Source organism: Brienomyrus brachyistius, chromosome 22 (genome assembly GCF_023856365.1).
Source record: "Brienomyrus brachyistius isolate T26 chromosome 22, BBRACH_0.4, whole genome shotgun sequence".
NCBI classification, from domain to species: Eukaryota; Metazoa; Chordata; class Actinopteri; order Osteoglossiformes; family Mormyridae; genus Brienomyrus; species Brienomyrus brachyistius.
The window spans coordinates 13,047,147-13,059,492 of NC_064554.1; the positions used below are offsets into that span (position 1 = coordinate 13,047,147).

Below are 12,346 nucleotides of genomic sequence, written 5' to 3' on the forward strand. Positions count from 1 at the left end.
CTGGATACATACATATGGTTTCTTACTGGCCTAAAGGAAAAATAATAAGAATTTGAATTATTTACATTATTTATTTATCATTTTCTTTCTTGCTTTAAAATGTAGTGCTTGCGGTTGGTTTACACGGCATTTCACAGCATAGAACCTTATGAACATCTTTGGCGTTAACCTTAAGTTTAGTGCTGGTAACTAGATTTTTTTTTTTTAAATCTATTGGAGGTAAATGTGCACTCTTTTTGTGCACTCTTCCCCAGGCTATGATCGGCATTTTCCATCAAGCCGTCTCTGTACGTCTGATGAAAAACGCCCTGTAGGAGCCCCTAATTTCATACCACTGTGAACTAAGATATTTCTATTCAACTGTATATGCAGGGCATTAAAGAATAAAAGCGAGCAACAAATTTAAGGCCAATTCAGCTTAAGTTTCGTGGAGTGTGCTGTGGAAGCTATGATAAATGGCCAGTTCTCCCTGGCTGATTTTCATAAATATATTTGCAAGACTAATCAGCTTGAGCCAGATGAAAATAAGTTTTAATGTGAGTGGAAAATTGGTATGTTTACGTGGGTCCACGGGCTCGCCGCGCAGGAGGGCCGATTTCTGCGGTTTTTCTTACTTAATGTACCATTTTCACGCCTTTTCAGCTGGATTTCGCTAATCGCTTGGATTTGTTCGCCGTTCGTCACCACGGCACCGAAGCTATTGAGCCCTATTGTTCACACGGGGCGGATGACAAATGGTTGGGGTCTCACCGTGACGTCGACGTTGGGTGTACGTGACAGGAGGGTGTTTGTGGGGGAGTAGGCTGGCCTTTTTTACTCTGCGGTGCGGTTCTGTGAGTGACATGCTCTCCCGTGGTGTCCACAGGGAATGAAGTTGAGCACCATGAGGAATTACAGACCTCCGTTTTTGGTGCTGGGGGTCCTCCTGACCCTTATGGGCCTGACTTCCGGTGCTGAAAAGGTCCCCATTCTAAACATCGCTGTGATCCTGGGACGAACACGCTACATCTCCGACCGTGACATCCGGGCGCTGTGGAGCAAGGACGACCCCATCGACGTCAACGTGGTGACTCTGCTGGTGAACGAGACGGACCCCAAGAGCATCATCACGCACATGTGTGACCTCATGTCTGGCACCAAGATCCACGGGGTGGTGTTCGGGGACGGCACCGACCAGGAAGCCATTGCGCAGATTTTGGATTTTATTTCATCCCAAACGTTGATACCCATTCTCGGGATCCACGGCGGCTCGTCCATGATCATGGCGGATAAGGTAAGCCCTCTTCACAAACTTGGGTAGTACGTATGTTTTACAGCGTCAGTGTCCAATGTGTTTTTTTTTTTTCAGGATAAGGTGAGTAGACTGAGAAAATCTGAAAAGGGGCGGGGCGTCCTGACAGCCAATCAGACCATGTCATCCTTCCAAGAGGAACTTATCTAAAACAGTTAGTGTACATTGTTAATGTCTAGGACCGCATCCAATAGGCTAAGCAGCATTAGATTAATTAAATGCCTCCTTGACTGAGGGTTTTAATAATTCGATCTCCAGCGTGAGCCCAGTCGCTTCCGCGTCGGGTACATTACAGCAGATTAGAAAGGCTCCTATGTAAGACCCTAGCTAAATAATGACACCGATCCCTCAGCCAGCTTCATTCACTAACGGCCATTGCCTGGAACGGCGGCCGTGTGCTGGCCAACTAACAGATCCCGAGGAGGCTGACCCTGCCTCGCCCCCCCCCCCCCCACCCCGTCACCGAGGTTCTCATGTTTGTCGGCGAACGTGGATCCGACGCGCCCAGGCGCCGCCGTCCCTCCCGCTGTGAACGGCGAGTTTGAGGACCTGGCTATTTTAGTCCCCTTCCGGATGTTTGTTTTAGTAGGTCAACGAAAAACTGCAGGCTAAGCCATTTTTAAAGCGCGCCACTTGGAGTCAGATGACCGAATTCAAAAATAAATACGGTTTGGGCAGAAGTTTATGCCCAGAAGGAAAATGGCTGCCTGGCACTCGCACTGTTAGAGTAACTGCAGGAACAGCTCATGTCTGATGCAGTAGGACAGAGACAGCACCTTGTGGGATGAATGAAATGTATCTGTTTATCCTCTGTTTTCTATCGTTCCGTTTTAATTCGGATACCATCAATCATTAATAAACAAAAAAAAAAGCTTAAACTGGAATTAACACCTGCTAAGTAAAAACAAAGACTCTCTGCCAGGGAAATACGCTGGTCTGTGTCATACGTGACTGGAACAGCAGGTGTCGTTGCGATTAACGAGATTTGTCTTCCGAAAACTGGCAGTTATATTCCCAGCTGCGACAATTGTGAACCACATGCTTAACCAATAAATATATTCAGCTCCTGGTAAAGATGTGAAATCAATAGTAACATTCATGTTAAAAATAAATTGACATAATTTTCTAACAGTTCAGCAGGTGTACTGCTTGGAACGTGGCTTCAGGATGCAATAAAGGTCAAAAGGTTAAAAACGTTTTTTTTTTTTGCTCCTTTTCCCAATTCCTGGCACATTTTTGCACCCCAGCCGGTGCACATATTTGTAATAACTCCCAAGAAAAAGGAATGACGAGGTGTACATGAGCGGTCGCATGCACTCGCCACGTTTCTTTGTTCTGCCCTCCCAGAGGCGTTTGCCGATGAAGCGGACAATGGCGTAAGTAGGTACGGAGTTCAGATGTAACAGCTTTGATACATTAACTCTGAAACGAGGTTTTCAGCCGCACAGATGGGCCATGAAATGGGATTGTTTGACCTTTCTACTTCTGTAATTAAATATACACGTTTTGTCTTTTTAGATTACGTATCTGACATTTCCATCTTTGTTTTAAGGGTTTATGTAGCTGCGTCGCGTCATTGCATACACACGAGTGTGGCGATGGCTTTGCGGGGGGTGGGGGGAGGTATTGGGTGGCCTTATTAGAAAGAGAAAATTAAGCGGAAATCGGCGACGTCTTTGCCTAAGCATGCATGCACACACAGCTCGGTGCCTGGCAGCACATCTCAGGCACACTAATCATGGCGAATCTGCCCATCTGGTGCAGTTAAACCTTGATAAAGTGATCAGTCCAATCAGGGTCAGCCGGGCTCTATCAGCTGTGGCGTCTACAGGCTCAGGTCAGGTGATCGGTCACGGCACGAAATCTGCCTGATGTCCAAATCAGCTCATTTCACCTCTTCTGACTTTAGGCCGCAAAGAAGGCTGTTTGCCGGCGCAAAGTGGTGCGATGCCAGAACAGGAAGTGATGCGTTTTTTTTTGTCCCAGCTACTCAGACGGCAGCAGAGCGTTTGCACTACGGTTGTGGCGCCCGCGGTACGATCGGTGTGGGACTGTACGAGGATATCCCAGACCCGCGGTGGCCGGGGAGGCGGGGACTGCAGTCCGTTAGCTGTCAAATGTGCTGAAAAAATGAATCAATCAGGTATTTAGAGGAGAGTAGAGGAGTGAATTGGACATTGGGTGAATTGGGTGGGGGGGGGGGGGGGTTGTGTTTGGTTGCAGTGATGTCCGAATGCTGAATATGGGATGGAGGATAGTCAAATAACTATTACATACATAGTATGTAAATATGAGGGACCATTTCCAACCAGAGTTTACTTACATTTTATCTATTATACAGCAGAATATGAATAATAACATGACTAAATACCTGACTGAATGGTCCGGCAGGCAGACCCCTCTTGGGATTCCAAGCAATAGCCAGAATAGGGAGGGGGGGGGCAAAGGGTGGGACTTCTTGGAGTGCCGTTGGCTGGGGGGGGGGGGGGGGGGGATAGTTCACAGCCTCATCCTCAGTGCTTGATATGGGCATTGAGTGATATCACAGAGTGGGACGCCACTCGGCAGACACCAGGCCCCCGTCAGAGTGAAATACGTCTGACGGACTGGCTGTGGAGGGGGGCTGTTCCTCAGGGGATGGGGCGGGGAGGGGCGCTCAGGGCTGTTTGCTTGCTGTCCCCCTTTCGTCTTCGTCCCCAGGTGCCATGTCTTTGGACAAACAAAACGCCTCCTCCTGGCCCCTGGGGTGGCTTTGGCTTTTAAAACTGCCAATTAGAAGGGAGCCCTCACTCCCAAGGAGGGGGGGGGGGCTCATCAAACGAGGGCCACCTTCTAAAAGCGGTTAATTGCGAGGTTCGTCATGTCAGCCGAGCGGCGTACGGGTCCCGGTGGGCGGCTCTCCACCCCTGCCACTCTGCCGCACTAAATCACTGCAGCGCATCCCGGCAAATCGATGGGGCCCTGCCCGCCATGCCCCGCAAACCAGCCTGTGCGGCTTCCCTCCCAACTCTGATGCCGCTTTACTCTGTGGTCCAAGGGCGTCACGGGCGACTCGACCCCGCGCCAGGTTTGCCCCTCCCTTTCCGTGAACCCCCACACGCAGCACTGTGCTGTTTCTGGGTGCCGCTGCTCAAAATGCGCTTCCAGATTCGTTCCTGCCGCCGTCGTCTTCCTGCGACATTGGGAGCCATATGCATGTTTTGTGGTAACCAATTAGCACCCTTTTTACCGAGACCCTCCCCGTACAAGGTGCAAAATATAACTGCACATGTTTGACACTTTGAATGTGGGTGGATGGAAAACTGATTAGCAGCAGCTGCTCACACCTTTTGGGGAAGCGCGTTGTTGTGGGACATGTTGTGGGAGGTAGGGGGCGCCAAGGAGTACCATTGACACAGAGGGAGGAATGGGGATGTTATTTGGGTATGGGACTAGAGATGGGTTTAACAAAACACGTGTCATTGTGTCACACATGGTAGCTTGGAAAGGGTTAAATGGGCTGCGGGATTGGTCATCAGGGTTTGGGGGCGTGTCCTGGGCCAGGGACAGAAACACAGAAGACAACCTTATAGGGCTGGTGATGAAAAGTGTGAGATTAACAAATGTGTTCGTTACCTGACTTCACCCCTCCCCTCCCTTCACCAGGAACGACCATCCAAGCATGTCCTACTGATTAAAAAAGGAACAAGAGAACGACGACCTCCGTCGCTATCGCCTCCCCCCCTTTCTCCGCCTCCCCCATGTTTGTTGTCATACCAGAGGGGTGGAGAGAGGTTCTCCTAAAAAACTCCACCTGTGCTGAGTTTCATATTTAAGCCCCAAATGCATTCATTGAGGACAGAAGAGAAAAAAAAATGTGGTGGAAATTTCCAGGCAGGTAGACGCTCACATTTTTGCAGATATATAGGCTGTCACATGACACCTGCGGCAGACTCCGTGTCCAGTTCCAGGACGCTCATCACGTTCCGTTGGATTCCGCTGTTACCGTGGTTCCACACACACAAACCCGCCTCCGGCCCTGAACACGCTATCACGTAGTGTTGCCGCGTGGGATTTTCTGAAGCATTTAGCGCACCGTTCCGCAGTCACGGCGACGGCTTAAATTAACGTTTTTAATTAGCCGGCGCGTGGCTCCGCTTGCATGGCGATAATGTGGCTGTACTACACGCTCACATTAGGAGGTGCAAATGAAAGGCTGATTGGCCACATCATAATTTTTGTCTATAAGAGCTGTTGTTTGGACCTTTGATTTAATTGCTACAGGCAAAACCTGCGTTTGGCTCCTAAATTGCTACGAAGACAGATTATGTCTGGGCAAAGAAAAAAATGGAAGAACACAGAAGTTTCAGTTATCAGGAGCTCTGAACATCTACATTCAAATGAAGCATGATATTTTTTTGAACATTTCTGAACTAAGTGAGCTTAAAGCTTTTTAAATTGGAACAAAGACCAGCACAATTCAGCACATGAATGGATTCAGATCCAAATTTTACTGCATCATGTTTTCTTTTTAACATTCTTTTTTGTTTTTACTTATGATTAGAAGCAGACCTCCCTTCCTGTAGGTGGCGCTGTTCTTATATCAGATAGCACTTCCGTCTCGCCACTCTGGCAATAGAAGCCTCGTGATGCCTCGTGCAATTTCGGTGAAGGTCGAGCCGGTGCCAGTCCGAGCAGGATCTACGGGTTGTTGTCTGGGGAGGTAAGCCCACCACGTGGGCCGCGATGATACCTCAGGGGGAAGGAATGTGCCAGATATCTGAGATGGATTATGTGACGTGGGAGGGCATGTAGCGGAGAGACCATCGATTTCCCTTTACCACGTACCCGGCTGCCCAATGACTCGTTAACCTCGAAAGTGCCCCCTAACCTAGGCGTAGAAACGAAGCCAGGATACCATGAAAAAAAAAGCGTTGCTGTGAATCGCTCGTGGGATGTCACATGTAGCACGGGGATGTTAGCACGGAAGGGGGACTTCATTTGGGGACATGAAAATCAACAAGAACGCGTCAAGTTCAGCAAGACCATCAAAGGAGGTTAACTACAGGAAAAAGAAAAGACTACAAGAGTTAGTAGGGAGAAAAGATGGAGGTTAAGTCGTCAAAGACCTGCTAAGGAATTAGTGTCCGTGGAGGCTACAGAGGTTGCAGGGGTGAGAGGAAGCACAGCCGCTATGCTGTAAACCCCAAGTCCAGGTGATGCCACACACTGTAGAAGATGGAAGAGGCAAAGGTATATGAAAAGTGTCCCCCCTTTGTGCAGAGTGCAATGACTTGGTGACCATTTCCATTATGGATGAACTTCCAACGGACAACAAAAAGATTTAATTTCCGACGGGTAAAAGTAGCACAGGAAGCAATTCAATATGCCCCCGGGTGTCATGGGGAAAAAGGTTCATTTTATTTTAAAGATTTCATGCTGTGAGACGTTCTTTAATGACACGTGTGATGAAATAATAAAACACAAAGGACGGCCGAAGAAGGAAATGGGGCTTAGGGGACTGGGAACAATGAACTCTCGGTGAAAAAAATGAACCCCTGGGTGATTATGTGGGATTTTCACGAATGGCGTTTCCAGAACATTCTTTTGCTGAACAAACGCTACCGTAAGACCTGGAAGGAAGGAATGGGGTGAATATGGAATTAACAAAACCAGAGTGGAAAACAAAAAACAAAAAAAACAAAAAGGGTGGTGTGTGATTGGGAATCAGTGTCTGTCAAACGAAACAAAATCTTTAATAATAACTGGGTATTGGAAAAAGGTGATCTGATTGGGTGCACTGGTCACCTGACTCATCCACTGCATCTGGGATGCCCACAGTTCCCTAGTCAGTGCAACCTAAAAGAGAGTGAGTGAGTGTATATGGGGGGCATTCAATGTCACAGATGGCTTAACATAGAAATATTCTAATGCTTATTCACTGTCCACCCACCATTGACCAGGACAGAGTGGTGGTGAGCCTGGAGCCTAGGACACAGTGCACAAGGCAGGGGTACCAGGCCATTTCAGAGCACATACAGTATACAATCAGCAAGTTAGAGACACCAGTCCACCTGCCTGCTTGTGTTTGGCTGGAGGGTATAAGGTCATGTGAACATGGGGAGAAGATCAAACTCCACACACATAGAGCCGGAGGCAGGATCTGAGGCGACGACAACAAAAAAAAGAAAAGATGTTTTATTTGTCCTGAGTTTTTGCAGATCTAATCTTGTGCTCCTTTAAGGCAGATGTATAGGCAGCTGAGAAGGAGGCTTGGGGTTTGAGCGCAGGGTCAGCCATTAATCTGGTGCCCCTATAGGGGTTATGAGCCTTGCTCCATGGCCCAGTGGAGATATGACTCCTCTGCCAAGGACAGGATTCTAGAAGATGACCTTCCAGTCACAGGCACAGAGGCCTAACTCGCTGAGCCACCCCCCCCCCCAGCAGTGCTGCCTACTGAGTCACTGTCCCACCTGTTACATACTGCAGCACAGTGTAATTATACACTGCTCAGGCCTGTAGGTTATTGCTGTTTGTTGCCTGACAGAGAAATAGCGTGTAAAACTAAACACTAATGGGTCTCATCTTGTCAAAACACTCATTTTCGGTGTCCTTACCTGCTTCCCCAGTGAAAGCCGATACTATAGTTTGGAATTAAAAACGAGTGCCGGGCTGGAGCATTGGGGACATTATCCCGTTATGAGAATGTGATTTAATTTCAGAGTAACTGCTGTCTGATTCTCATTCGCATCCCAGCAGGGTTTGTGGAACTTTGTCTAAATAAAGTTAAAGTTGAAGGTCTGTCTGTAAACAGTACGGCGTTTCAAGGATGTAAAAGCCCCCCTGGTATATTGGAGACTATTTCAGTCAGTTGTTTTGATACAGTCCTTTTGCGGCACAGTTGCCAGTTGTGTCCGACGAATATTTAAAAACGTGAGCAGAATCGCAGACCAAATTCATCCATCTTATAGATGCTTCCAGCTCAGTGTTGTGAGGAACGTGAAATGTCGCAGAAAGAATGGGGCACGAGGCAGGATAATCCCTGGATGGGATTCCAGGTCAGTGCAGTGTAGATTAAATCTGAAAGCTAATTCAGACCGTAAAGACTGAGTGCAAAGATTCTGCAAATTCTGTTCCTGAGTGGATAAACCCAAAGTCTTTATGCTCATGGTGATCTTTTACTGGGAGAATGATTAGCTTACTACATGTAGGGTGTCCTGCTCATGAATATGGAGCAAACGAGAATGTATGAAGCACTTTTTTGTCAGGGAGGGGAAGGGGAACAGGAAGTGGCTGCAGTCTCCGGTGCGATTTCCTGGACCAGCTCGATACGAATATGAGGTAATGTAAAGATTTAAAGGGACAATACACTGCAATAATAGGAGGGAAAAAAACTCCAGTGAAAACAGTTTTTCTTATTGTCCCCTGGTGACAGGCATGCAGGTGGAAAGTAAATAACAAAATCGATAATTCTGTGTTGCTGTTGTACATGTCTGGTTTGAGGATTCAGTGTTTTTATAAATCGAGGAACGTGCTGCCGTCACTTGCCGTCTTGCTGTTTTAACCCACCTGTCTCCCTGACCCCTTCCAAAAAGACGCACGCTGATGAGTAAACTAGTTTGTGTTCTACTTCTTCATTTGCCCACACCACTTCTTGCCTGACTTAGGACATTTTGTAAAAATAGGTCCGTTGCTTGGGAAAGATAAATGACAAAACAGCTGCGATTTTCAGGGTCAGCTTTGACAAATTAGCCGGAGATGCAGGGAACTCGAGAGAGAGAGAGAGAGAGAGAGAGAGAAGCTCCGCAGTTAGGTCAACCATCTCCGGGGACCTGTAGGAACGTATCGCGATGGTGCTTGCCAAAGCGATGGCCAGACGTAGGAGCAGTACAGGCACTTTGCGAAAGCCATACGTCAAATTATGCGGACCATCGTATGGTGCCGTGTTGACTTGAGGGGACCGGATACTGGTCCGAATTCACCGAGGCAAAGACGCTGACTGGACAGGTGCCAGGGAGAGCGGTACTGTGTGATGATTCTGTTTTGCGCAAAGGAGACTTGAACACATATCCCTCTTCAAGTGATGCTCATAAGAGGATTCTCAGCCAGAACAGGTTGGGCGTTGGCTTTTTCCTTATCTACAAAAATCCACCAGCGGCTAGTATGAATACGTAAACAACTCCATCAAAGGTGTAAGTCGAACCGTCAAGTCTGTCGATGAGTGGGAATTGACGGCCAAGTAGGGGAGGAGACGAGAGCCTTTGGAGGTGCAGCTGTCATTCTTCATAGCTGCAAAAAAAAACAATGATCCAGATTCGCTTCTTTCTGCCTTTGATTTAAAATAATGCTCCTGTTGGACAATGGCGTTGGCACACCGGTTTTGGCAGACAAAGCGTTAAACACAAGATCACAAGGGTCAGGTGAAGAAATCTAGAGATTTAGGAACCACAAGAGAGGGAGAATTCTCCTTCCGGCTGGAGTTAACGGCCAGAATGCTGACGGAAGCAGTATTGCGGCTTTTAACAGAGTAACTCGGGTCTGTCGAGCAAAGGATTTAGTTAGGAGGGGCTGTACCTCACACTGCGGCATGTCAGCCTGTAGCGATGGGGTAACCTGCGATGGCGCACATGCACTCATGACGTGGTGGCAGCATGCAGGGATCGCTTAGACTGAGTGGCGTTTCTCACTCTGCCGAATGGAACAGCTAATGCAGGGAAGGGAGGTTAACCAGTACGTTCTCATTCATGGAAGGGTATTTTTGGGGCGGGGTAGTATTTTGGCCCGTGTCACTTCCGGGAGAGCCCAGAGGCTATTTGTTGATCATGCTTTAATACTTGACAGGGCTGCGGTAGCATGGAAGCAAATGAGCTGGCAGCCCATTCTCAACCAATGATAATTATTCGTCATCACTGCCAACATTATAGTATTTGACCCTCCCCACGAAACAACTTACCCACTTTGACATTTTAAGGCCTGCAGGCAGATTCGGAGGTCAGACCTGTGCTCCTGGGCAGTGGCTGCAACAGTGATGTGATATGGCAGAAAGAACTGAGCAATCATCCTTCTTGCCGGTTAACCCCCCACCTTCACCGATGATGTGTTGGCCAACTGTGAATCCACACAGGGTGCCGAATCATCCAAGGGGACAGGTGATGGAATAGGCAGCAGGAAATATAACTTTGAAATAAAATTGGTCTTTTGAACAGTACAGATTAAGCATTGCATAGAGAGAGTAAAAAAAAAAGCACTCTAATCTAACTATGAGAGCCACAATTCGCGTCACTGTAGACGCTGTAGTCAAAGTGGTCAAGAGTAAACAATGATCAGAAAGGGCTGAGGACTGGCGGACTGACCCCCATTGTCCGGCCGGCTGCTATATCCTGACAGTGTAACAGCATATCACTCGATAGAGAGTCTGATCCCTGGGATGTGAAGAAGAATGGGAGGCGAATGGACCAAGAGTGCAGCTAACCGAAGAGATATGACCTCCGTCGTTTGTGGTTTGGATTCCCTTGGTCGATCACTCGAGTCTTGAACCTGTCCAGGCATCTACGGTGGACCGTGGGGGGAAACCTGCTGGCGATGCCGCCTCACATCAAAGCAAATGACACATAAAAATCGGAAGCGTTTTCTAATCTGGTAAAGTGTTTTGGCTGGCTGTTTGAGAGTGTGCCGAGGGATTTCAGCGATGGGGCATCTGAAATGTACGGTCTATCCCGACATTGACTAATCTTGTATCTTGCAGAGGAGATTCGCTCTAGTTGGCTGGGTTAATTAAAGCATTATACTCACATGGGAGAGGTTGGCACTTGTTCTCCAGAGAAAATCAGATCTTCCAGGGTTACTGATGGGCTCAGCCAGGTCCGTGGGTCACCAGGCCCTGCTGGCTAAAGAGCTTGATCTTTTGACCTTTACCGTGGGACCCCAAACACTGGACACCAATTTTTTTTTTCTGGTATGTTCTCCTGCCTTCACATTCTCAAACACTTAGGGAATCAGAAAACTTTTGTTTTCCCAGAGTAAATTGTCTCATTTGTTTTTGCTTGCCATGGAACTGGGCTTGTGCGTTATGCGGGCGTAGACCGACCAATATTTCAGGACTTCACTCAACCCAACCAAGCTTCAACCACCAGGCTACGGCCCGCTTGACCACTGTATTCATGGTCAAGGGTATTTTATTGGTGCAAGTAACCAGTATAATGAACTGCTCACTTCCTGTAGGCCATAGCCTTGGATATATGCAAGACAACAAATCGCAAGCGTAGCTGCATGCGGATAAAAACCCTGCCTGTATGCCATGGTCCAAGTACTTGTTGTCCTGTCCCTTCGGCCAGACAGAAGAGCAGCGGTTGGCTTCTGTATGTGTGCGGCAGAAACCTGGTGCTTCGACAGTCCCATCGCCATGTTGGCCTGTCTCCACTCTGCTGGATTTTCTCTGCTCGTCTCGTGAACTTTTCCTGCCCCGGTGCTCTGCCCAGAATGTGGGATCCAGGCTGAGCCAGGATAAACCTGTTATCTCCGTGACACACTCCCTGTGCCTCTACACCATCCCCCTGCCTTCACTCTGATCTTCTTAGTGGTGCTGGGTTTCCACAGATAGACTCATGAATGACTGCCGCCTGGCCACAAGGGCACAGACCATCCATTTAGGGCCTGCACGTGCATTCGGAAGTGTACAGTTAGTGATTCGCAGCAAAGTGCAGTCGCTGGTTCCGCTCGGTTTCATCTCTGATGTTCACAGTTGCGTTTCATCGATGGTGAAGGTTAAGCAAAGCCAAAGATTTTTTCCTGAAAATCATGCAGATGAGAATTAGGTGGGAAAAAACAGTTATTTTCAGAAGGGTTTCAGATTTGCTCATACGATAATTTTGTTTCGGATAAATTCACAACCTTCTTGGGCTTTGTTTAAGAACATTTTAATAAAACTCCTTTATGATAACGGAAGAAACCCTTGATATTCGAATCCCACGGATTGCGTTATTTTATAGGCCAATCCCTTTATAGCCTAAATGAAATTTACCGGCTGCGTTTTATTTCTCCTTTTCCTCATTTCAGAAATGCTTCTGATTCGTGTTT

General features: G+C 47.8%; 1 protein-coding gene across 1 annotated transcript in view; it reads left to right on the top strand.

Moving 5' to 3' along the window:
- grin2aa (glutamate receptor, ionotropic, N-methyl D-aspartate 2A, a) overlaps positions 1-12,346 on the top strand; it is an 84,450-nt gene that overhangs the window by 2,713 nt on the left and 69,391 nt on the right. The window contains exon 2 of the mRNA XM_048991257.1: positions 866-1,273. Coding sequence (XP_048847214.1) covers positions 869-1,273 — 405 coding nt within the window. The 5' untranslated portion in view covers positions 866-868. The remainder of the gene's footprint in view (positions 1-865; positions 1,274-12,346) is intronic.